Raw genomic sequence first — 27,299 nt, 5'->3', positions numbered from 1 at the left:
GCCATGCGGGTGGCTGATATTATTAAAGAATTCCAGTTAAAATCATATCAGCAGGCCAAATTGCAACATCTGACAGAGACTTTGCAAGATAGTGCATGTCAGACCCATAAGTTCTTTCGAGCTCTCCACGCCTCTCCTGCTCGAGAGAATATGACCAGACTCGAGGATGCAGAAGGCCACCTTATCCTGGATCCACAGACTATTGTGCATATGTGCAGGAATTATTTCCGCGACCTTATCGGTTCCGCTTCTCCACCTTCAGCCCAAATTACTCAGGCCCGTTCGGTTTTTTATGACCTGGTCCGCAATCAGCTTCCGCAGGACATGCAAGCTACTATGGAGTCAGATATTGGTGAGGCAGAGGTTATGGACATCTTGTTACACTTGCCCAAGGATAAAAGTCCGGGTTGGGATGGTCTCACCAATGAGTTCTTTGAAGCTTTTGCTACTCAACTGGCGAAACCATTGCAGGCTTTGTTTCAGCAGGTGTGGGAAACGGGGATCATGCCTTCCTCATGGAAACAAGGACTTATTAAACTGCTTCCAAAAGTTCCTTCGCCATCTAAGTTGACACAGTGGCGCCCAATTTCTTTGATGGGTTCAATGTACAAAATCTTTTCCAAAGTAATGGCGAATCGGCTTCATAAGCATCTCCCTGCCCTTGTGCACCCTCTCCAGTATGGTTTTATTAAGGACCGAAATATTCTGCACAATGTATTGAATGCTCAACTGGCAATTGATTAGGCAAGGCATTCTAATTAGGAGGTAGTACTGATTCAACTGGACCTGGAAAAGGCTTTTGACTATCTGGACTGGTCTTTCGTTTGCTGAACTTATGTCTGCTATGGGCTTTGGTGCTCGGATGTCTCGTCTAATCTACACCATTAGTGCTGCGGCGTCTTTGCGAGTCATGCTGAACGGAGGTGTTACTGAGCCGTTTGTCCTTGCCCGTTCTGTCAGACAGGGGTGCCCTTTGAGCCCTCTATTCTTTGCCCTTGCGACACATCCAGTTCTTTCCATGTTATCTCATATGGCAGCCTTTTCTCAGTTGGCCGGACTGTCGCTTCCTACAGGACAGCACTTCATTAGCCAATCCCTGGCGGATGATACCTTTATGATTTTGCGTGCGGACAAGGATAACCTTCGAAAAGCATTGGATGTTTGGGGTCTCTTTGGTCAGGCGTCAGGCCTTCGTATCAATGCGCTCAAATCAGCCATTCTAAGCTGCACGGAGTCGGATTTGCAGTCCTTGGACTGGCAGGGTCTGGTTGTTCCTCGTGGCTCCATTGTCAGGCATCTTGGATACCCTTTGGGTGTTGATGTTCCCCCAAAGCAGCTTCTGCAGTGGATTTCTCAGAAAATGGTGGCTAAGTTTATGTATTGGAAGTCTCACGCCTGGCCCTTCCATGTTCGCCTCAAAGTAGCCCAGACAATTATGTTGCCAATGCTCACATATTTCTTGCCATTGTTGCCCTGGACTACTACGACTCTGAATGCTCTTACTTAGTCTATTCGCTTCATGCTATGGAAGAAGGACTCATTGTATGCAGGTATTTCCTGGATCTCGTGGTCGCATGTGTGCATCCCCAAACGCATTGGTGGCGGAGCTATTTTAGATGCCCAAACTCACATGTAGGCACTCCGTTGGTCTCTTTTCCGCGCCATGTGCTCGGACCATCATCCGTGGGTCGATATAGCCCGTTATTTCCTTGAGGGCCATGGGCTTCTGCATGGCAATACCCAAATTCGGAGTTCTTGGTGGCATGTTCTTAATGCTGATTCGTGGTTCTCCAGTTCTTCTTCATCGCTGCTTACTCATTTGGTATGTTCCTGGAAACACGTCCTTCAGAAGGCTCAGTGGCATCCAACGGAGGATCGCTTAGCTACTAACTCTTTTCAATTGGAATTACTAGCAGTCTCGCGTTTACTTTCGTGGGAAGGTAAACATGAGCTTAGACCACAATTCAACCGGATGGCACGTTTGGGCTTGTCTTCTGTTGCGGATGCCACCCTTGCCAGTCGCAATGTGCTTATATCGTTTCATACAGCTAGGAGGCTTTTCAGGATCCCTCGTGGATATAGGCCTTTATGGGAACAGCTTTTGACGGTGCTCCAGAGCAGACAACCCTTTCCTGCCCTTGCTTCGGATCATCCCTGGCAGGATTGGGACCTACAAGGCCGGCTGAATTTGAGCAAAGCTTCTGCTAACCAAGTGTATCATCTTCTGATTAAAGATCATCAATGGCTAGTTACTAAAGCGAATGCTTTATGGGGATTGCGTAAATCCCGGTCATGGTGGAGGGCAACTGTGATGGAGGGCTGGTTGAACAAGACACCCTTTAAATATAAAGTCTTTCTTTGGAGAGTGATGATTGGTGGTCTTCCGCTTGCTTCAGCTCTTTCCAAGCGACGAATCTCCAATGGCACCTGTTTCTTTTGCACCACTACTATGGAATCCGCCCGCCACCGATTTATTTCTTGCCCCGTCGCTAAGAAAGTCTGGTTATTTTTGTCGGCTGTTTGGCAAGGGGTGGTTGGTATCACCCTGCGCCCCTTTGATTGGGTATTTGGCCAGCCCAAATACCCCACTCCCGCACAGCCACATATGAAGCTCATGTATCACTTTCTTCGATATTGGGGCTGTTGGCATAACTGGACCATTCGGAATGCTTTTCTGTTTGACTCCGTCTATAATGTTCAGCGGCATATTGTGAGGCTTAAAGGCCTCTTGTATTGGCAGTTAGCTCTTCTCCATCGTTCTGATTTGCTCTCTAGGGAGGACTTCCGTCCCTGGCATATGGCAATTTCCTCCGCGTCCTTGCCATGACATTGTAACTTGTAGTACTTAGAACCTCTTCACATGATGGCTTAGATTGTCGTCATGTATCTTGTAATCAAGTACTCTTGTATTTTTTTCGTAATTAATACAATTACCTTTTACGAAAAAAAGAGAGAGAGAGAGAGAGTTACCTAATCATGGGCGACAGGGGCGGACCGTGGATGACAGGTGTGACCATGGACGTCAGTCGGGCCAGGCAAGTGGGAGGCGGGGCGGGAGTCGGGGTAGACGACAGGTAGGCAAGCGTCGAGGTGGCAGTTAGGGTGGACGATAGGCAAGCGGGAGTTGAGGTGGCAGTCGGGGCAGACGACAGGCAGTTAGGGCGGATGACAGGGAAGCGAGATTTAAGGTGGGAGTCGGGGCAGACGATCATGCGGGAGTTGGGACACGAGGCAGGAATGATGCTTTAAAAAAAAATGCCTCGTTTGGAATGGCCGTTCCAAACAGGGAACGGACAGGGAATGGGGTAGTATGGGCAAAAACGGGTTGGAATGTTCCGCCAGCATTTCCTGGGCTCAGATCTCCCGGAATGCGTTAATCTATTCCTAAGTGCCAGAATAGACGTTCCCTGTCTCTATGCAGGGAATCCATGGTCACAGATGTTCAAAGGCTCATATTTGATATATGGATTCCATTTCCTGAGCACATCTCTGAGTTCTAAGGAATTGAACACCCCAAGTCCCATCTCATGATCTAAACAACACAGCCATGGAAAACATGGGAGATGGAACTATGAATGGCATGCAAAAGGTGAACCAAGCAACAGCCTATTAGCTCCCTTGACACCAACCTCGGTCTCCCTACCATTAGGAAAATTGTTGAAGCAAAGCCCAATGCTTTGGGAAGCTCTAAAGCAATAGCCTATTAGCTCCCTTGACACCAACCTCAGTCTCCCTACCATTAGGACAATTGTTGAAGCAAAGCCCAATGCTTTGGGAAGCTCTAAAGCAATGGGTAGAAGAATGGTGCAGCTAGGAGAATGGGAGATGGAGCTATGACTGATATGCAAAAGGTGAACCAAGCAATATTAGCTCCCTTGACATCAACCTTGGTCGCAATGTTATTCTGTTTTCTTTCTCTTCTGTCTTGTGTTTAACAATTTATCTCAGCGCTTGTCTATGCTTCCATTGCTGCATCCACTTGTGACACTTCTTGCCTTCGTTCTCATCTTGCTCAAGTGTTCTTTTTCTTCCTTTGCTGCCACTCTCACAACAATGATGCTGGCTATGAGCTCTCATCTGTGACAGTGCCCTTGAGTCCACACTATGCAGGAAAAATCTGGTCTGATAGTGTTGCTGAACACTTGTCCCAAGATGATACAGGCATGGATCCCCTGGAGATCCTCATATCCACAGGTTCGTGATCCACACAATTGTCCCCCAAGTCACTATCATGGACTTTGTTGTGTGCCATGAAAGTTGAAACACCATCCTAAGGGCTGTCCTCCATACCTCCTAAGCCTTAAGGCAATCCCAAATGTAGTGTCTTTGTCTCTTTCTTGTTGCTTGCATCTACACAAGGGATAACCAAGCCAAGTGCCAATTGCTAAACTTTTGTGGGATGATAACCACAAGAAGAGTGAAATCTTTCTGTATTTGAGGCTATCCTCCAATCTTCTCCAGAAGTCAGCAAGGAAAGGTTGTGAGATACCCTGTGCAGTCCAATATTGAGTCATTGCTCGCATCACTCTAATCTTGCTTATCTAGGTCCTCATCCCCAATCTGGTGGTGTATCCAAAGAAGGGGACATCCCTAGGTGTCTTTGCAAATGGATCTTCCAAACCCACTCCCCAATGTCCTACTGTAGTCTCTGAAGAGGCCTCCTCCTATATGCTCAATATCTCCATGCATCCATCATGCATGTCTCAAGGTCTGGGTCTAAATACTGAATCTTGTGACAATGAGGCACAAGCCTAGTCCTCTGTTGAGAGCAACCTTTGAACTCCGATTGATCCAGATTCTCTCTCTTGAGTTGGCCATCCTCATGTACGAAAAGGTAGACTCTCTGCGCTAGTACCCACTCTCCCATTCTAGAAGCTATTTGTGAAGAGAAACTCCCCAAGATAAAAGTGTCCTCTCTCTCCTACGGTGTGGTGTTTCTTTGTTGTGAGTAGTTGTTTGAAGAGAAGAGGCTGCCTCATCTTCTTTTCAATAGTGGCTGTATCAATCTGGTGAAGTCATGCAGATATTCATCTCCAAGCTTGGGTAATAGCAGCAACAAATCTGACCTCAAAACCATTCCCAAGGCATGTAGTGTAGATGTGCTGAAAAATCCAGTGAATGCTAGGCTGCCATGGTCCTCCATCAGCAGCAACAATAGTCTCCAGTCTCCGTAGGAATAACTTCTTTCACTCTGAATTGATATGAAGTGTGACATATTTGTAAAGTCTTCATTTACATGTTTCTTACCATTCTCTTTGTTGGTTTGACTTCCTTTATCTCCTAGGTTGCTATTTTAGCTGTTCATCTCTTTGATGTTATGTCTTTGCAGGCTTTAGCTGCTGGTTTTGCAAAGGCCAAGGACAATTACACTGTCTACTTCATTTCTCATGCTGCTCATGAGGTTAGTATATTGGGATTTATTGCTCTGGGTTTCTTGATGGTGGATTATGTACTAGAGTAGTCAGTTTAGCTAAGTGCAGCTAATAGAATTTTACTGTAAGTGGTGCAACCTGTATTTTGCTAGTTTTATGATAAATACAAAGATAAAACACGTCAAAGGTCTTCTCCTTTCATCTCTTTTACAAGTTACTCTTTTCACAAAACTAAAAATGATTACAACAACACATCTAAGGTTAAGCAACTGCAAACTGTTAAGACTTCTCATATTTCATTTCTTTTCAAAGTTACTTTTTGACCAAGGAGACATGGAGTAGATGTGCAGGCATATTGGGTGTTAGTATGTTGTACATACATTGAAATACAGAGATTTTATGGGCATTTTTACATATGCATATGTGCAAGGGTGTGCATGGATGTTGTAATTTTTGGTGCCGGTAATGTACAAGCAGGATGGTCACAGCCAGATTGGGTCCTCTTAAAGACAGGTCTTTTGGGCCTATTACTAGAAGGCAGATTCTTTACAAGATATTTAGTGCAGGGAGTATTTGAAGTTTATGAACCAAGATCTGATGCTCATGTAGATTCACCATCAAAAGGTATATAGCTTTGTCTATTATAATTAAATTGCCATGGCTATGCAAGCTTACACATTTGGCCAATTGATGACTTATGCGCTATGTTCAGTTAGAAAGATAAACTCACATTAAAAGACCTTACAATACACCCCCTTGTGATTACATTGCTGAGGCTAGCCAAGCTAAGGGTTTGGTCAATGGATGGCTCACCCTGTAGCATAATTAAATAAATCTGAAAGATGGTTATTGGCAAAGGGGTTTCTTCTTCTCTGTAAGTCAAGGTTGTCCTTCTGGTCTGTTGTTTAGCATTGGGTATAGATCTTGACACGGATCGTTACCTGGAACAAGAACAACTGCATGGGATGAAATTCCCCTAATGATAAACATCAACTGGCAGCAAGGGCTGAGTTTGATTCAACCTCATCCACCAGAGATGCATAATTTTAGGACAATTGGATTGGCTAGGTCACCCCTAGGAATGTTATTGGCATCTTGCATGTGACTATGGCAAGACCAGACATGAAAGTTGAATTACTCAAGTGGACCAAAGCCTGGCCTGACAAAGGAAGACATTCACTTTGTTATGTCGCCCCTAGGAATGTTATTGGATTGGCTAGGTCGCCCCTAGGAATGTTATTGGCATCTTGCATGTGACTATGGCAAGAGCAGACATGAAAGTTGAAGTACTCAAGTGGACCAAAGCCTGGCCTGACAAAGGAAGACATTCACTTTGTTATGTCTTGGAACTTTTTCAACATCTCTCCATGTGTTCTATTTTTCACAAAAATGAAAGATCCTCATCATACGTCAGATAGACTGATTAGCCATAGTAGACTATTTTTTTTAGCAGTCATGTTTGTCATGCACTGTCATCTCTTGCCTGTGAGCCTTAGTCCGAGTCAAACGGGGACATTAGGATCTCTAACGTGTCTTTCACGTGTTTTGATGGAGGATGCAGCTCTATTTAGAGTATGCATTTCTTTTGCTAGTCACATTTTAATGTGCATCTCCTTGTGTGCATCATTTTTGTGAGCAGTATGTGCTAGTCAGACTGTTTTTATACTGGCTGACTGCATATCTGGAGGTCTTTTTGGGAGGTCGGCCAATGTTAGGGTTTTTTGGTCATATATAGCCAACTCTCCACTTGGGGCAGATCATTCTTTTCTTTCTATTGGAGGTGCACACTCGGACTGTAGCATTCGTCTCTATCTCAAGTAGGGGCTGCTGGCTGCACACAGTCTCTGTCACCATCTCCAGTGCTGTTATCATTTTCCAGCCTGATCCGGTGCCCCCACTGGCGCTTTGGGATACGTGCAAGGACTGATCAGTCCATCATTGTATTCAACATTCTTTCCAGATTGAGTGCAGATTTCTTTGTCACTCCTATTGTCTTCTCTCCTTTTTTCTCCTTGTTCGTGTTCCTCTTCTGTTGCTCACTCACATGGTATCATCACCTAAGTGAGGACAGAGGTTTCCTTTAGAGAACACCACCCTATTGCTGAAAACACAAAATTTCAACCTGCTGTTTGCTGCAGAAAACATAGGTTTTTTTTGTTTTTTACAGATGCTTTTGACAAAGGTAGGACATCTACAATTGTTTTCTTGCAGATGTAGCTGATTATTCTCTCTATTTGGGCTCTTCTACAGCCAAATACAGCAAAATTAGTATATTTGCAAGTCTAGAGACATGGAATATCATCGGTTCCAGTGCACATTCTAGACTTGGGCTTTCCACTCCTCTCAATTTATGGCCTTACTAGACTCCAATACCTAAGTTGTCTTTATCAAGCAATGCATCTTTATTGAGGATTCTTCTTCAAGAGCTGTTTTAGCGACAGGTTGATAGGAGAGGGCTATACAAGTGCCATTTCCTTCTCTTATATAGGGTCCTACATAGCAATTGTCACTTATTGCACCCGTTCCCGATTGTGCACCATCTATCCCATAGGTTCCATCCCATCCCCCACCCTCTCTTCTAGTGGGTCTCTTAAATCTCCCATCCCTTTTAGAGGGGGGCAATATTGGTGATGCAATTATGGATTCCTTGGCCCCTAGTGTTTCGGAGGGGATTTCCAGGATCGTGAGGAGCTTCTTTATCGGTTGTCTATATCGAAGGAATTCATTGGCATTGGCTTTCTTTGTGTCACCCTCGGATCCACATCTTCTTTGGCCTTCAGCCACACCCAGGATCTGAGACATGGTGTTAGTAATCATGTTTGTTATGCACTATCATCCCTTGCTTGTGAGCTTGAGTCTGAGTTAGATGGGGATATTAGAAGCTTTGACATGTCTGTCATGTGTATTGATGGAGGAGATAGCTCTATTTAGAGCATGCATTTCTTTTGCCAATCACATTTTAGTGTGCATTTCCTTGTGTTGTTAGGTGCTAGACAGTTGTGCACCCCCTACACATTGTGATTTGCCTTCCGAGCCCTTGTTGATCGTGGAGGCTGGCTTCCTGCGTTTCGGGATCTGTCAGAGTACGACATACTCTCGAACTCATTATCTTTGCCCAGATCCTTGAGACATGGGAGTTTGAGGTTCAATATTCATCACTACATAGTGTGTTTGCTACAGTGAACATTGTATTCTATTTAGATTCATTCATTTCATCATTTGCTATGTTCATTGTCTCTATATTACCCTAATTCTAATTGTCTTTAGTTACCAGTGTGTGCTTTTTTGTATGATTGTATTTGTGTTTTTGTATTAGGGTATTTCTTGACATGATATCAATGCTAGATACTTAGATACTCTTTGAAGAAACCTAGGCACCTTTGGAGGCTATGTTTGCTGTTGCTAGACACCTTCAAAGGTTACCTTGTTGCATTTCAGAATCTGTTAGAGTATGATACACTCTTTAGCTCATTATCTCTACCCTCGTCCTTGAGACTTGAGAGTTCAAGGTTCAATATTCATCATTGCATAGTGTGTTTGTTACATTTAGTATCATATTTTATTTCGGTTTATTTGTTTCATCATTCATTGTGTTCATTGTCTCTATGTTACCCTAACCCTAACTATGTTTTGTTATTAGTGTGTGCTTTGTCGTACGATTATATTTGTATTTTTGTGTTAGGGTATTTCTTTATATGATATCAGAGCTAGGTACTCTTTGAAAAAAACTAAGCCCTTGATCGGAAAGCTCTTCTCAAAACTAGAATAATAGAAGGGAAGATGACTGCAAACATAATACCACCAGTTTAGTCTCCCAAGTTGAGCATGTTGGGTCTCTCAGCTTGCCCTGCAAAGTTTGGGCATGGGAGAAAAGACATTGGACTAGTATGGAGTCCAAAGACCTTAGGAAATTACTCAAGTTGAGTATGGTCTCATTTTGATACATTGAGATTAATGACAGATTGAAGGTAAGCTTGAATTTTTGCCTTTAGATTCCCGTTGCACACTTATATGACCAATTATCTTATGCTGAATTTCAATATCAGCCACAATACCTGAACCTTATGTAAACATGGCAGCATCCATTTTAGGCAAGCTTACATCAAGAGTAAACAATTTGCTAGTATGTTTCCATTTTTCAATCAACTGTAATTATTTTTAGAATCTTCTACATAACAACCATCAGATGTGAACCAAATATGCAATCTATGTTGTAGTATATGATCAATAGAAACCAAATTTTTTAAAAATATTTAGTATATGCAGCACATCAATCAAGTACTTAGTTTTACCATCTTGCATATTTAAATGAAAATTTCCAACATGAGTAATGGGGTGAGCTGTATCATTTCTTGTTTTCACATAGATTGGAGACTTTGGATTGCACATCTCTCTAAATCACCCTCCGTGAGAAGGAACACACGACAGAAGAGAAATAAAAGAGAAAACACAAGAATACTACAAAGGAGAACTCAAGGATGTGCATGGGAAATGAAATCCATATACCTAATACGAGATAGTCGTGTGCAATAGTGAGTCATTGGGTGCGTGGACATTGGCATTGTCCATCTCCATCAAAGTGGGTGAAGGCCAATTGATTGTCCGAATTAAGGGGCAAATCAGATTAAAGACTTGTTGGTGATTTTGAATAGCAAGGGGAGTTGGAATACCGAAAGGGATTGGGAGAATCCTATTATAAATCAACTTCTTCTTGAATAAAGCGAAAGAAATACTGAAAGGGGTGCCAATTTTGGGGCCAATCGGGTGTGCATTGTCCAAGATCAGTAGGTAAATTTATATTTTCAGATTTGCATTCATTGTTTGTTGCTGTAATTAGGGATTTACCACCCATCCACGGAAGGAAGGTTGGCTACAAAGAGCCTTTGGAAGGGTGGACTACATTTGTTGAAGTTGGTCTCGTACCTATATAATATGAAGCAAGAATGACTGGATAGTATCCTTCGGCTCAAACTTCATTTGTTGGGGCTATCCATAAAGTGTAACAGCATGTATGGTTCAAGGGGCTCATATAACGTGTGAAGCTTCATCCAAATCTTAGAAGAAGTCCTATAGGAGGCGACCATTGGAAGAACTTCTTTGGAGATCGCGAAGAAGAGCAGAATATGCACGGGTATCATCCGTATTCCATGTGAGGATAGCTTCTTCATAGTTGTCCTCATCGAAATCAGTTGGAAGAGGAGTAGGACCCTTAGGATGCTTAACATCTCTAGAAATGATGTACCACAACCGCTTCTATACAAACCGTGCTTTCAAAACAACACTCCATGTTAGGTAATTAAGGCCGTGTAATTTTTCATCAATAGAACAGTAGGGGAGTAGCCATTTGGAGAGGATAGAAAGAGAAAATAAAGAAAAGAAGGGAGGAGAGAGAGACTACAGCCAAAGCACAGACTGCATTGATGAGAGTTCACATGTAGTGTAAGACAAGATGAGCACAAAATAAGTACTGCAAAAGGACAAAATTTGATCAAACACATCAAGAAGGTAAAAATTACAGCTAACAGTTGGTGAGAAGCTAGACTACAACAATTTTGTTCTATGGAAATTCAGGATGTCTAATTTCTTAATTGGAAGAGGCTATTGGGACCTAGTCACAGGTCTTGAAGATGAGCCCAAGCTATTGGAGGATAGACCTCCAACAGAGGATCAGTTAAAGGCACACACGACTTGGTTGGAAAAGGCCAGCAAGGTCTTGCATTGGCTGTCATTATGTGTGTTAGACACAAAGGCTATGCAAATTGCAAACTGTACTTCCCCAAAATCTGCTTGGGACTTATTGATGAAGAATTATGGGCATGTCACTCATGCAAGAAAGACACAACTGAAGCAAAAATTCAGCCACATATCCAGGAATGGAAGGTCTATTGAAGACTATGTCAGTGAGATCAAATCCATTGCAGAACTCAGACTACTGGAGACAGAATGCAGGCAATAGGAGCAATTAATGCAGTAAACTGCAGACTGCAGAAGCTGGAAATAGAGTGATTTGCAGCAGATATAGGTCACTTCTTGATCAATAGAGGGCAAGTGAAGATCAGCAATCAGCAGTGGAAGATGTGTAATTAGCCAAATACAGCAGCAGGAGTGTCGATTGTGAAATCTGATACCATGTTAGAAGTGGATGCAACAATGGAGGCATGAAACAATCATGAAATAAATTGCTGAACACAAGACAAAAGAGAAAGGAATGAGAAAACACAAGAACATTGCAAAGGAGAACTTAGAGATGTGCACGGTGGGAATATACCAAATATGAGACAACCACATACAATAGTGAGTCACTGTTTGCATGGGCATTAGTACCAGCTTCCTCTCTCCACAAGGCATGCATTGGATTTGCAAGTGATGAATGACAAAGTGTGGAGGAGGAGAAATAGGCCTAAAGAATGCCATAAATGGCATCAGGTCAGCCAGCAGTTAATGCTGGTTGGCCAGCATAAAATGCCAAAATAAGCACCTAAATGACAATAAAAAATACCTAAATTATCCAGTAATGCATGGCACATCCCAGACTCACACATGAGCTAACTAGACTGCTACCAGAAATTGGCATAGAGTACACACCTCTTCCTTCATTTCTCTTCTCTACTCCAGTGTCAGATATGCCTACTTTTACTTCTCAATCGATTGAAATTGATTCCTCTTTTGAGCATGGTATAGGAGATATTCTTGATGAAGGACATCAAAGTAAATTTTGGTGTGTGAGTCCCGAAGAAGACAAGTACTTTTACATGAACTCAAGACAAGGTAAGCAAAAGATGAAAGAATCTCTTGCAAGTGTTCCTTCTCAATCTTATCCTTCAAATTGATTTGTTGCTTCTCAAGGTCGTTTTGAAGTTGGTGCTTCTTCATCTCATTTTAACATGTTCACTTTTCCTTCTTCCCCACCCTCAATTCTCGTTCCCACCCATCCCACCCTTTTCTTCGATTGCATCTACTTTTCCATCATTAACTTCTTCATTTCAATCAACACATGTGCCATTCCACGCTACACCAGCAGGGGGGTTCATAAAACGTAGGCAAATCCTTTAGAACCTCTTCTTTTCCAAATCTGGGTGGTGTGAATGGACAATTGGGGGAGGTTGGACCTCCATCACACACACTTTTGGGATATATTGTGCATGGGACACCCTCCTAGGCATTCCCTAGCGTGGATTAGGTGGTACCAGAGTTTGCCTTCATGGCTTTACCTAGTGGACCTATTGGTCATTCTGTTGTGTCCCCGCCGGCATTTGGTTAGGGCTTCCGTGTTTCAGTGCCTCCATTCCCATTGGCACATCATGGAAACACTTATGTTCTAGTGCCTCCACAATTGGCACCATATGGACACCCACATTCCTCCTCCTTATACCCCTCGTCCTCCCCCTCCTTCCTACCCTTCTTACACTTCTTATCCGGCACCTCATGGTTCATCTTCCTTATCGGCTAAGTATGCTATTTCTGACAAGACTCATTTCACATGGTTTAACTACACCACTTGGTCAAATTTGATGAAGTAGATATTAAGCTCTTAGTAAGCTTGGGCACATGGTGCACATTCCAAAGAGTAAAAGTAGATCCATTCTAAAAAGAAAACTGAACAATGGAATATGGTTGTACAAATCAAGATGAACAATTCCATTTTTTTGGATTCTATGTTCTTTGTGGAAAATTTCTATGAACATTGGACAGCAGTAGTTTTTATGAATGGCTTTTCTAAAGCACTTTCAGGAGGTCTGAACATGCTGTTACTGATATTCAGGGAATCGGGAGAATGCTGGCTTCTCTAAATATTGAGTTTGTATCAGTGCAATCTCCTCCAGTTGTTTCAGTCAACCAAATCGGTCAATCCGAGGCAATGATTGGACTACATCAGTCTGAGTCCTCGGATGAAGACAGCACTGTAGCATGCAGTAAGTCCTCTGAGGGTTGTTGGCTCAGGTCTTTTTATGTGAATGTGCTAACTTCCTTTTCATGTCAATCTGCTATTAAATTTTCATTCTTTGTTTCTCTGTAATATAATTTACTTTTCAAAGACAGCACATGCCATCTGAGATTGGAGATTGAACAGCGACACAGAGAACAATGCCTTAAAGCCATAGACTCAATTTTTGGATCTTCTGAGAATGCGCCAGGGAGCTTCATTATCATCAATTTTTTTGCTCTGGTTGGTTTTTGTTCCTTGATGTCCAAGCTTTTCTGCTACAGTGGTCAGTCTCTGAAATGTTTGCAACAGTTGACACCTGTACCTGCATTCATGTGCATGCTCCAGCATATGCATGCATGTAAATTGTGTGTGCAAGACTTGTACAGCAGCTGAAATTCTTCAGGAGCACCTGACACTATGATAGCTATATAGTTTTATTTCCACTATATTTTCTACATCCGCTGTTTATAATTGTATATTTTATTGAAGTCTTTTGCTGAATATATATTACTGAGAATTTAGAAAGGCAGTGGCTTTACAAATAAAGATTCTGTGGTGTGCTTTTCTGAAGATTTCGATGATTGCACTACAGGAAGGCTGGCATTTGGCAGAGTTATATCAGATTCCGTGTGGGTTTGCAGCAGCCTATGTTGTACCTTACAGGTGTAAAAATTACTGCTCTTCAGCATTATTTGGGATTTGAGTGTGCATTTGCATGGGTCCAATTCTTTGACATGTTCCGATTAGATGAGTGCGTTTGTATGTCCTTGGTGCTATTCAGGTGTTGACTAGCATGTGATTCATGATCACTCTGAAGTTAAAATGTTTGGGATAGAAGGTTTTAGTAGATTTCTGCAGCACCTGAAATTTATATGAGGAAGTGTTGTATAAAGTGTCACAAATATGGCAAACCAATCACACAATCATTTCATCTCCTAATGTAATTATATGTTGACATGTCAGCTCGTTTCTATAAATGACTCATGCAGTTGGCCTAGTAGGGGGGAGACTTGACTGTAATGATGCGCAACAATAAGTGAGACGCTTGAAACAAGATATGGAAATATGTTCCATAGTACAAAATGGCACTGCAGATCCCAAACGTATCAGTCATGGGAAGAGTTTCTTCTGATTGCTGCAGATTTCAAAGTCCGGCTTGTGAAGAGTTTCTTGTGATTCTTGTGACCAAGAACCTTGCTTGAGGAAGACAATATTGAAAATTTGATCCAGATTTCAGAATGCCATGTGCTTCATAGCATAGATGTAGCCAAAAACAGGATGTAGTTTGCTCAATGTGGATTAGATTTTGATGCACAAGATTACAGAGGATAGGGAGCTCACCTCCAAGAGGTTAGGTGGTGGTTGTAATCACATGAGATGGGAAAGGGGGATGAGGGGTAGGCAATAATTGCCATATCTTGTGACTGTAACTTCACAATAGGCAGGGAGTATTGGGACAGGATGAAACAACCATTCTGATGTTTGTAATTAAAAAATTGTAATTCTTTTAACTATAGTGGCTGTGTGCCACATAGGATGATTTGGATCCTATTGATAGGAATTACATGGTTCCTTGATCTTCAAGGAGGAAGTTTCTTGGTGTGCAAATGGTCAAAAAGGCCAAGTATCAAGTGTTGGTAGGGCCTAAACTATTGGGCTTGGTGCTTTAGGGATTTGCCAAAATGTCTATTTGTTTATTTGTCAAATAGATGTGAGGTCTGGTCTACCTTCTTGATTGGATTTCTTTAGGAGGAGGGCATGTTGACGAGTGTCATAGGAGGGCTAATAAATGCTCAGGATTGCTTGGATGACAAATTGGCCAAGCCAATTTAATTGTTATTAATTTTATTAGGCTGAAGATTGCTGAAAAATGCAATTAGAAGGCTACCACTTAGCAAAACCTTCCCATGTAAGAGGGGAAATGGTTGTTGGTGGCTGGTGGAACCTCATTCCAGCATTGGAGCAGTTGAAGGGAAGAGGAGAGAGGCCAAGTTGCCGCAGATGCCTGTTTTGGAGGCTGCTCTAGCCATTGGAGAGTGCACATAAGGCAGATGACAGCTGATCAAGGATTCCTAGAGATTGGCAATACTAGGATTGATCATCCTAGAGGCTGGCAACAGCATTTTGGGCTCCGGTGTGGGTTGGCTGTAGTCAATCAGCCGTTTACGACAGGGCAGAATTAAATTTCAGTCCATTTTGGCAATGAAACTCTGAAATTTCTCTCTCTAGTTTGTCTCTATTCTCTCAACCAATTCATAGTTTTCCTCGAGATCTCAGCCAAATTCAGTCCGAGGAGGATGCAATTGAAGAATTTTTGCTGCTAAACTTTAATTTATAGCAGAAATTAGGGTTTACTAGTGATGGTGGGAAGAGTGCTCAAAAATTAGGGTCTAGTACTTGAAATTCAGGAGCTGAAATTTGCAGATTTTAGAGAATTTCAAGAGGCCAGCCAACATAAAGTTTGGGGCATAATTTTTCTTAAAGGAGCAAATGAACGGCCAATCCCCAAGCAAACCATGGGGTGAATTGGTTTGAAGGTTTGCTAGTTGCTATGGGCATCAAGATGTATTGAAGATTGAAGGAGATTATGCCAGATCTTAGTGTATTTCAACTTTTAACAATACAAGTTAAAGAAATACCTCAAGGGGCATTGGTTTTTGGGGTCAACATGGTGTCCATTTTCAAGATTAAGTGGTAAAGTGTGTATTTCCAGATTTGTGTATTTTATGCTTGCTGTAATTAGTATTAAATCAGGTCATTACCATCCTCTCCCTGAAAGGAAGGCTGGTTACATATGCATAGCTTTCTTAGTGTGCATGAGGTTGTCATTTGGTTGTGAAAGAGGCTTGTAGCATGTCCATTAGCCTTTGGTATGTCCACAAGTGGGTATAGATGCATTTAGTGCAAGATTGCAGCAAAATCAAACTTGTGATGAAGATAAGTCACCTCTAGTTCATGTTATATGTGTCACAGTGAAATATGAGGTGGTAATAGTGGTTCTACAGATAGAATGATGCAGGCAGAAGTTGATTTTCCTATAGCTTTTGTAACATAGCTCAGTGTGTTATGAGATAAGAGCGAGCTTTCTTGACCTGGAAGGCAGTTATGGAATTACAGTTGATACTATAACTTTTAAAGGAAACAGTTTTGCTCAATTTGGCTTGCATTTTGAACTGACAAAACGAATTGAGTATATACTGATATTACTGATCTGCAAGTTCAATCTTTGAACTAGGTATAAGAAAAAGTCACTGAGAAGATTAGGAATGATATCACCTTTTCTGTACTCCATAGAGCAGTGCTCCTGTGACATTTGAGCGGAGGTTTCAGAGTGCACACCCTTTGCTCTACAACCGTCTTAAAAGAGCTAAGCATTGGGAGGTAAGTTTTAAATTTATGTTGATGATCTAGATTCTGTTATATGCTTGAATTAAACTCACTTCTCACATATTTTAGTGATAAACACAGGTAGGATGGGATGATGTTATTCATTGGATGTGGCCTATATTTACTGAACGTTGGACAGAGTGGCGATCACAGCGGTTGCGTCTCAGTGCATGCCCTCTGACAGTTAATGCATTTTCCTCTGAGCAGTTGCTTGCAAGTTGATCATGGCAGATCTTAATATTGTCTCCATCAATAAGATTCAATACACTAGTGGTTCTGAAGATCTGCTCTCCTGTCTTTCTCATGAGAAAATGCACGTTGCTCTAGAAGACTTCCCTTAGGCATGGGTATTTCTGTCACTACAGCTTGTAAATAGTTGTGAAAGTCCAAAATAACTAGTTTCAATGAAGATGGCAGAATTTTTGCTCGTTCTGTGTATACTGAATACTAATTGTTGATTTTTTATGATCAGCAGATTATACATCACACAACCTTGACCTAGCGATTTTCATTTGTATAGACATCTATCACAAAGGAAAATTATTGTTTAAACATTTGATATATTGTACAGATTTCAAAGACCCTTTCCAAGGGATTGTGTGAAATAAGAAGCACCTGCATCATTAGGCTGCAAGGACCGTTGCGAAGGGGTTGTGTGAAACAAGAAGCTCCTATATCATTATGTAAGAAGGACATTTGAGAGCCAAAAAATACTTAGGCATTTGGTTGGCTCATCTACTGATTAGGCTTCCTTGATCTATGGGCAATGAAAAGGCTTTGTGTGTTGCCACATCTCTCTCACTCGAGCATTCAAACTTGTGATGCTGCACTTCAGCTTTTGTGTACCTTCATTGGTGGCTTACTTGGGTAGCTATTATAATACATATCATAATAGAGTTGCCTTTCTTTTGTGCTACATGCTATTGACTAGGATTTCCTTCATCTATGGGCTAGAGCTGACACATATCTTAGTCCGTTGAACACTAACTTGGGATATTGCAATTCAGCTTTGTGTAACTTCATTGGTGGCTCACTCATAAAACTTTTATAGATCCATGTTGTAATGGAGTTGCTTTTTCTTTTAATACATGCTCGTGGAAGTATTGCTACTTGTAAGGAAATGCTAGAGCAAGCAAAGAGAAACACAAAATTTACAAGACCTGATAAACATCAGATAATGAATGCTCAATGACAATGAAGGTGCATAGAAATGATGAATGATACAAAGGGCCCTCAAGCCCGTGTCTGGAGCAGTGCGGTAGAGGTGAGCTGAGGGAGCTGTAGGGGATACCAAAACAGCTCCAAGTGTGTCTCATACTTGAGACGAATCCCACAATGTGGCAACAACTGTCTAGTGTGAGTGATGTTGATGTAGGCAGCAGCAGAGGGAGTGAAACACAGTCCTTTGGGCAGCAGCATGTCAATTAAGTCGCTGGGTAGGTGAAATACATTAGTGCGGACTGAAAATGCAACCTAGACTGCAGGGAATGATGGCCAGCTGATTGTGTTGATGATGACGATGCAGGGCAGGCAACAGCAAAAACATAGCAGTCCTCTCGGTGATGCCGCTGGTGCAGGCATCAGCTGATCTGGATAGGCAACAACACTGTAGACAGCAGGCAGGCGGCAGCCTCTGGGGCAGGGCAGCAAAAAGTAGCAGCCTCTGGAGCAGGCTGTGGAAGCAGGGAGGATGTTGAGCAAGGAGATGGTAATGGTGAACGATAGAACAATTGCCCATAACATATCCTTTTATAGGATTTAATTTGGCACTCGTCCTACTGTCAAATAAAATATCATCTTTCACAAACAATTCTTTTTGGGGCTGTTTTTACGGAGTTTAGTTAGGCCAAAATGCATTGTAGTTTTCCATTTATTGAGGCCTTTAACTTTACTTGCTCATAACAGCCCCTCTTATGCCCTAAAAGGTGCGCAAGGGAATGACCTGATTAAGGAACAAATATAGCAAGCATAAAATTCACATAAATTGAAAATGCAAATGCTACTAGATAATCTTAGACATTGGATAGCCTGTTGGCCCCAAAACTTGGCGCCCCTTGTGGTATTTCTTTAACTTGTATTGCAAATGGATGGAGTACAACTAAGATTCTTCAACCTCCTATACTAATCCAAGTGCCTCTTGCTATCATAAGTGACTAGCAAGCCTTCAAATTAATTTGCCCCTTGATTTGCTAGGGGATTGACTCTCACCTATGCCTTAAAAATTCAAGTTTGAAGTCTTCAAATTTGGGCACGTTTTCCAAGGTGGATGTCAAACTCTAATTTCTATTGTAAATTAGGATTTACATCATAGATTCACCTAAAATCTCTAGTTCCAATGGTTGAATTGCTATAAAACTTGGGTCAAAGTTGAAAAATGTCTAGATAAAGAGAGAGAATGTTGCAGAGAGAGAAAATTCAAAGATTTTTCGTGAGAATTTAGTGAAATTGAGCCATTGGCCTGGCTTTCCAGCCCAAATGGATTCACCAATAGCAAAGGGAGCATTAGAGGCTATAATCTTCAGGAGAAAGTACATCAATTGTGATTAATAGCTTCTATTGGCTAGGAATATGCAATTGGCTTTACCAAAATGGTCTCCAATGGCTAAGAAATGGCCCCAAAGTAGACAATGGAAACCAAATCTCTCTTCCTAATAGCTCCAAAATGTAGAAATGAGATTTTCTTCACCCTTTAGTTCCAATTCATATTTCTTAAACTTGTACGGGCAAGTTTTGCCAAGTGATAACCTTCTAAACTGAATTGATAGCATTATTCAGTCCATTAAATTACTTTTTAAAATATAAGACTTATTAGTTTGGAAGTGGCATTAATCATTTAATTAATGCCAATTTTCTAGTGTCACCATTGACATTAATGTTAATTAGATATTCTAGGCTAACTTTTGATAACTAGTACCGGCTAATACTTGTCAGGCATAGCTTATTGTAACTTTTATCTTTGGCACCAACTAATATCTCGAGGTCTTGGGTCCCACATTATGAAATTATTGACGTGCACCTCACATGTGTAAGTCACATTTGGTCATTTGATTAACTTTTAATCAAATGCTAAGCAAAGCAATAAATTTTTATGTCCTTGTAACAACTCCGCCCTCATGTGTCCATAAGGTGCCACCCTAAAGCGACCAAGATATTAAACCATGGGTGTAATGATAAATAATAACAGAGAATGAGAGATACATGGAACATTTATGGTCAACTAGCCCTAACAACACAAGAGTTCAATAGTTTAGGCATAGTTTAACACACAAATGGAAATAGAAAAGCACAGAGATAGGTATAACGATGAGGCGAGTGTAGTGATAGAGTACAACCAACAAACAAGGCCGTCACTTTAGTTGGAAAAGCAAAAATGCTAGATCAGTAAAAACTGTAGATCACCATAGTTAAAAGCATGTCTAGGCAAACATGCAATGCCTAGGAGGGTGAAGAATAGTAGGTGACGACTAAGCCAATTCGTAGAGAGCAAACTATGGTTTCTAAAGATTGATGCTTCTTTTGATATTTCTTTATCATTATTTGAAGCTTGCACAAATTGTGAGTGCCTTGCTATTAAAAACTGACACTTTGAATACCATTGAAACTAGCCTTTCTCCATACGGAGGGTTGTAATAATGACTTGATTAACCAACAATTATAGTAAGCGTAAAATTCACATAAACTGAAAATGCAAATGTTACCACTTAATCCTGGATATTGGACAGCGTGTTGGCCCCAAAACTTGGCGTTCCTTGTGGTTTCTTTAACTTGTATTGCAAATGAATGGAATACAATTGAGATTTTTCAATCTTCTCCACTGATCCAAGTGCCTCTTGCTGTCATAAATGACCAGTAAGTCTTCAAATCAATTTGCCCCTTGATTTGCTAGGGGATTGATCTTCACCCGTGCTTCTTGGGAAGTAAATTAGCCACAAATTCAATGATGGCTAGGTAGCCTTTTGAATCCTTCAAGTCTACAGCCTTTAAATCATGACAATGCTGGGTTGAATCAGTTCTTTTTTCAATAGCTCATTGACCTGACTCATTATCTCCTCTTGCTAGGTTGTACTTACCTTGTAGGGTGGCTTATTAGGTGGGCTGCTTTTGGAAATAAGATCTATGTCATGATCTTCTTGCTTTTTAAGCGGAAGCTGCCGTGAAAGTGACAGAGAAAAGCAATCAGCATACACTTGAGAAATGAAATACGATCCTTCTCTAACTTTGATATGTTTCCGACATTTTCATTATAAACTTTATCCTTAGTAAAAACCAAGTATGTTGAAAGGTGATTTTTCATTACTTTGGAATGGTAGTAGCCGATACAATAGGGACAGATTTCCTTTCAACTTTACATTGGAAGTATGGGTCTTGCTCTTATGCTAAATAGTGAGCACATTAGCATGCAAATCAATCATTGCATGTATACGATGGCACCAACATATACCCAACAAGACATTACAGTCCTTAAGCGGAGAAATAAACAACTCTTTGCTATCCACATATCCTTGAATGTGCAAACGAAGCTTTCCAATGAGCAATGCGATCTCTATGTGGCCCTTGCATGCCATACCAACTCCCATGGGCTCCATCTCATCCTCTTTTGATGCCTAGACAGGCTGTTATGTTTGTAGATATAAAACTGGTTCATGCTTCATTATTGAAGAAAATCAAAGCATGCTAATCTTTGATTTTGCCCCATGCTCTGCGTAACTCAGTAGCATTATCATTGGACTGATCACTAGTAACATACGGCATTAATCCAATTAATGTTTTGGGCTTTTTATCCTTGGGATCTCCTAATTTTTTGATTTTCTAACTTGCTGCCTGTTGGGAAGTCCTTAGCCATGTGACTCTCGTGTTTACAAACAAAGCATTTAAGACTAGTCATTCTTCTCGGATAGGGTGGTAAATAACTTGATTAAGCACTAATTACAATAAACATAAAATTCGCATAAACTGAAAATACACACTTTATTACTTTAATCTTAGATATTAGATACTCGATTGGCCCCAAAATCGGTGTCCCTTTCGGTATTTCTTTATCTTATATTGCAAATGAAAGGAGTACAATTGAGATCCTTTGATTTCCTACGCCAATCCAAGTGCCTCTTGTTGTAAAAAATGATTAGCAAGCCTCCAAACCAATTTGCCCTTTGATTTGCTTGGGAATTGGTCTTTATCTTGCTCTTTGAAAGACAAATTCAGCCCCAAATCTGATATTGAATGGCTAGCATCTTGAATCTCCCTGAAATTTCTCAATTTCAGCTCTTGGAATTCAAGTCCTTGGCTCTCAATTTTGAGCATGCATCTTGAAGTGGTTGTCAAATTCTAATTTTTGTTGTAAATTAGGGTTTCTAGTAGAGATTGACTGAAATCTCTTCCTATGATAACTCAAATTGTTGGAAAATGTTGAGATAACTTGAGAGATGTGGCTGGGAGATCAGAGAGAATGCTGTAGAGAGAAATTTCGGAATTTCATCGCAAGAAATGTTGAAAAACTGTTGCTGCCTTACCCCAACAGCCATGGAAGTTGTCACCTACAGCTGAGAACCACTAGAAAGATTGTTGCCCCTCTCTTGTATGCTGTCATTTGCACCAAAAGGACCTTGGGTTGTTACCACATGCTCTTGGAGGGCTCCAAACTATTGTCACAAGCTATAGGATTGATCCTTGGTGGTTGCAAATCACATCAACATCCTCTCCTTGCTCTCTATTAGTTTCCTTCTCTCTCACAATGGTTGGAATAGACTTTCATTAGCCTCTAAAAACGTTTTTCCCACTTGCATGGATAAGTTTTGCTAAGTGGCAGCCTTCTAATCTCATTTTTCAGCATTATCTAACTTATTAAATTATTTTTTATAATATTAATTCTAAAAATTAATTTCTAGCGCTCAAAAATTAAAATTGCCTGCTAAGAATTAAATTTTCTAAGGCAAATTGTCTTTCAAGTATCCTTGAGCAGTTATTGATCCTTAGAATGATATTAATTAATTAATTAATGTTTAGTCTCTAATGTCACCACTGATAATAGTGGCCAATAAATTGTTCTAGGTTCAAATCTGACACCGGGTACTACCTAGTACATGTTAGATATAACTTATTACAACTTTTGCCTTTGACACCCATTGCATCCTTGGGGTCCTTGGCTTGTTACCATAAAATAATTGCCATGTATATCACATGTGCTAAACAACCTTGCACATTTGATTAATATCTTAATTAAATATTATTGAAAAGATTGGAGCATCTCAAAATTTCACGTTCCCATGACAGACCTCCCTGTTGAAATCCTTGCAATCGTCCTCGATTGTATTGCATTGTGTCAAAGAAAAAGCGTATTGCACTAAAATTTCCACAAGGCATCACAGTCACAACATTGTCAACTGTTGTCTAACCATGCCACATGCCCCAAATCTTGCTGAAAATTTTGAGCCAGCATAAACATGATATAAATCTGAAAAACACTCTAGAAGTGTTGCTAGAAACCCATTGGATACATCCATAACTCATGTTTCTTAACTATTCTGACTTCAGAATCATAGTAAAGCATATTTTCAGCATAAACCATGACTGAAACTCTCAATGGCATTTACTCGCATGCTGCTATCAATGGAGCCAGCTATAAACCATTGAAATTGAGCATAATTTGATAATAAACTAATCACTTGCTAATTTGAGAATTGATCACAAATTGTTGCAAATGTGATCCCAAATTGATCATAAACTGATTGCAAAAACTAATCAACAATTGATGCAAAATTAATCCCAAAAGTGACCATAAACGGTTATCAAATTGATCAAAAACTAAGTTGAACCTGATTAGAAATTGATCTCAAAATTGAGGCAAAAGCTCATACCCAACTGATCATGAACTGATCCCAAATTGATGCAAGAGTATAGTCTCAGAGCCGTAGTAACAACCATACTCATCTGCATACATCTCACAATGACTAGTACACTGAGTAGTGAACCCATGGTAGACATACTGTCAACATAGTACCTTGGATGCATGCTGAATACATTCGAGATTCACTACATACGAGAGCTGTCCACAATTGGAGTGGAAGTGTTATATCCCCCTTGAGTATTAGGCAATGTTCCAAACCCTTGCTCTGCTAAATCTGACTAAGCTCGAACCATCAGCTCTAATTGAAAGGCACATCTTAGTAAAGTTGCAATAATTGAGGACGGTTTTCCAAGTCATTCTCTTCCATCCATTTTACATCTATTGGTGAAACAATATTGAAGCTTCACCAAGAAGCATATGAAAATTTACCTCTAACTTTACTTGTCTCAAACCTCCATTAGGTTGTAGGCCTTTCTTTCCCTTAAGCATTGCGATGCTTTATACTTTTATACTATTGTAATTCCGGTTTAACTAATATGCAACATTGCATCTAGTTGACTTGCCCCTTATGTGTATCTAACATACTAGGAGCACTAGATGCATTGGGAAATATTCTTGTTTGCATACTTTGGACCATTGCAATGTGACTGTGCATGGGAATTTACATACTACCAGCCATACCAAGATACATTTTTCCATAGATTGTATGCATTACTAGCTGCATTTTTTCTCCTCATGACCAACACTATACAAACCATTTGCATGACTAGCATTAATACCATGAGTCCCAAACACAGTGATTGCATATATGCATTGCCAAACTTGCCACTACATGGGGTTATGCATATTACTAGCCGTACGTGGATACATTGGGCCTTGCACACCACGCATTGGTTGTTGCATATGACAAAGAGTTGTGTCATACATTCCCGAATGTGGTTCCTCACCCACTATAGCATAGAAACTAGTGTCACCACCAAAGTACCTTGGTTGCCCCATCATTGTATGCATGCCTTGCTGTCCAAAAAGCATTGGATTGGCACTTCCAAGTTGGCCTTGTATATGCATCAATTGTCCCACTAGCATCATTTGCTTATGCTCACTACACACATGTAGAACATCATGTTGTCGTATTGGCTCTTCCTTCCATGCATCTTGCTGTCCCAAAGCTCTCAAAGATGTGCCTTGTCCAAGATCAGGCATCGCATTTTCCCCAATACTTTGTGTGAAATTTCAAATTGAGAGGCATCATCCTTGCTTGATCCCATCTCACTATCTGAAGACATTCTTGATATTATGCTCAGCTGAATACAATTTCAGTACTAGAGCAAATCTTTGGACCTTTAATCAGGTGCTTGGGTACACCAAATCAAGGGAATTGATGGTGTCCCGATGATGGAAGTATGAAACGAACCTTTCTCCCGGATAGGGTGGTAAATAACTTGATTAAACACTAATTATAACAAGCATAAAATTCACATAATGTGAAAATGCACACTTTATTACTTCAATCTTGGACATTGGACACTTGGTTGTTTCCAAAATTGGCATCCGTTGCGGTATTTCTTTATCTTATATTGCAAATGGAAGGAGTACAACTGAGATCCTTTGATCTCCTTCACTAATTCAAGTGTCTCTTCTTGTCAAAACTAACTAGCAAGCCTCCAAACCAATTTGTCTCTAGGTTTGCTTGGGGATTGGCCTTTACTCTGCTCTTTGAAATACAAATTTAGCCCCAAATCTAATATTGGCTGACTGGCCTCTTGAATCTCCGTGAAATTCCTTAAATTTGGCTATTGGATTTCAAGTCCTAGGCCTCAATTTTGAGCATGCATCCGAAGGTGGTTGTCAAAACCTAATTTATGTTGTAAATTAGAGTTTACAATAGAGATTGATTGAAATCTCTTTCTCTGATAGCTCAAATTGATGGAAAATTTTGAGATAACTTGAGACATGGGTTGGGGATGAGAGAGAATGTTGTAGAGAGAGAAATTTCAGAATTCCATCACGAGAAATGCTGAAAAACTATTGCTGCCCTACTTGGACAGCCATGAAAGCTGTCACCTAGAAGTTAGGACCACAAGAAAGATTGCTGTCCCCTCTTGTATGTTGTCATTTGCACCAGAAGGACCTTGGACTGCTATCACCTGCTCATGGAGGGCTCCTGTCACATGTAGGATTGATCCTTAGTGGTTGCAAATCACATTAGTGTAGTCTCTCCTTGCTCTTTAACAGCCTCCTTCTCTCTCACAATGACTGGAGTAGACTTCCATCAACCCCTAAAAAGGTTTTTTCCAAATTGGCTAGGCCAATTTGTCTTTCAAGTATCCCTAAGCAGTTATTGACCTTTAGACTAGCATTATTTAATTATTTAATATATAGTCTTTAATGTTACCACTGACATTAATGGCCAATAAATTGGTCTAGGCCCATCTAACATGGGTATCACCTGGTACTTGTTACAAGCATAACTTATTACAACTTTTGCCTTTGGTACCAATTGATATCTTAGGGTCTTGGGTTCCACACTATGAAATAATTAACTTGCACCTCACACGTGCAAGTCACATTAGCACATTTGATTAACATTTAATTAAATGCTAAGCAATGCACTAAAATTTCATGACTGCTAAACGCAACTTTTCTAGGTGTTTGTTGGTTTGAAAGATTTCTCATCCCTAGTTCTTCCGCCTTTCTAACTCAAAGGATTAGTTCTCTCATCATTTCTCTAAGAGATGGTGAGATTATCAGAGGTTAGAGTCCCCTATTTGGACTCCTCACTCGGAGCACCCTCTTCTTCTCCCTCCCTTCATGTTTTTCATAAGGCTCAGACTATCGGCTGGAAGATGCCTTACATGGCACCCATTGTACTAGTGCTTGTGTTCCTTCTTTGCCCAAAGAAGAGAAGTTGGATGGTTCCAACTATTCTCTATAATCATGTAAGATGGAATGCATTCTTGACACCTTTGATCTTAGGGAATTTATTTCTCTCCTTGTTTCCTGGCCCATGAAAGACCCCGTTTATAGGTCATTGATGGATCATGCAGGCCTTTGGGAGGATCGCGTCAACTCTTGAGCCCAATCCTTTCTCTTTATGAGTTTACAAGATTCCGTCTTGGTTTATGTTCGTAGGTTAAAAGATTGTAGAGGAGTTGTGGGAGAAGCTTGTGTCTCTCTACCATCAAAAGGCATTTGCCCATAGGATCTCCTTGGAGAAGAAGCTTCGGATGCTGGGTATTGATGACTCTTCTTTTATGAAGGAGTAAAGTGCCATGCCACTGCAACCCATTCTTTCCCTAAAGCCGTTCGAGAAGTGGGGGATTGATTTTGTGGGTCCCATTGATCCACCTACCAAACGGAAGCAGAACAGATACATCTTTGTATGTACAGATTATGTCACAAAGTGGTGTGAAGCTAAAGCACCGATTTAGTTGCTATCTCCTAAGTAAAATGTTTTTTACACTAACTTTTTGATATTAAAGATGCGGGATAAGCTTCTTTGGGAGGAGCTTTAACTGCTTGACTTGGTGCATGATGAGCGTCTCAAAGAGATGGGGACTAATGGGTTCGGCTCCATGAAGGCTTTTATTATAGGTTCTGGGAATGGGAAGAAGAAGAGGAAGTCGCAGGCTAAGAAACAAGAGGACAAGAAAGATGATTCCAAGGATGAGAAGAAGAAGAAGCCCAAGTGTCCAGACTGTGGGAAGGGCACTCATCCTGAGGAGAAATGTTGGCAAATGTACCCTTATTTTAAGCCTAAGGAGAGGTC

At 40.8% G+C, this 27,299-nt stretch overlaps 1 protein-coding gene across 2 annotated transcripts in view; it reads left to right on the top strand.

Moving 5' to 3' along the window:
- LOC148030555 (UDP-Glycosyltransferase superfamily protein) overlaps positions 1 to 27,299 on the top strand; it is a 129,188-nt gene that overhangs the window by 15,837 nt on the left and 86,052 nt on the right. The window contains exons 2-7 of one of the 2 annotated variants that reach the window (XM_087686905.1): positions 5,330 to 5,401; positions 13,135 to 13,285; positions 13,409 to 13,539; positions 13,892 to 13,962; positions 16,599 to 16,680; positions 16,768 to 16,869. In XM_087686905.1, coding sequence (XP_087543031.1) covers positions 5,330 to 5,401; positions 13,135 to 13,285; positions 13,409 to 13,539; positions 13,892 to 13,962; positions 16,599 to 16,680; positions 16,768 to 16,869 — 609 coding nt within the window. The remainder of the gene's footprint in view (positions 1 to 5,329; positions 5,402 to 13,134; positions 13,286 to 13,408; positions 13,540 to 13,891; positions 13,963 to 16,598; positions 16,681 to 16,767; positions 16,870 to 27,299) is intronic. The other variant, XM_087686906.1, reaches the window with a different exon arrangement.

This window comes from Lygodium microphyllum, chromosome 10 (assembly GCF_053477565.2).
Source record: "Lygodium microphyllum isolate KBCC chromosome 10, Lygodium_microphyllum_v1.1.10, whole genome shotgun sequence".
Lineage (NCBI taxonomy): Eukaryota > Viridiplantae > Streptophyta > Polypodiopsida > Schizaeales > Lygodiaceae > Lygodium > Lygodium microphyllum.
The sequence above is the reverse complement of the archived record's forward strand: the minus strand, read 5'-3'. Positions and strand labels throughout refer to the sequence as shown.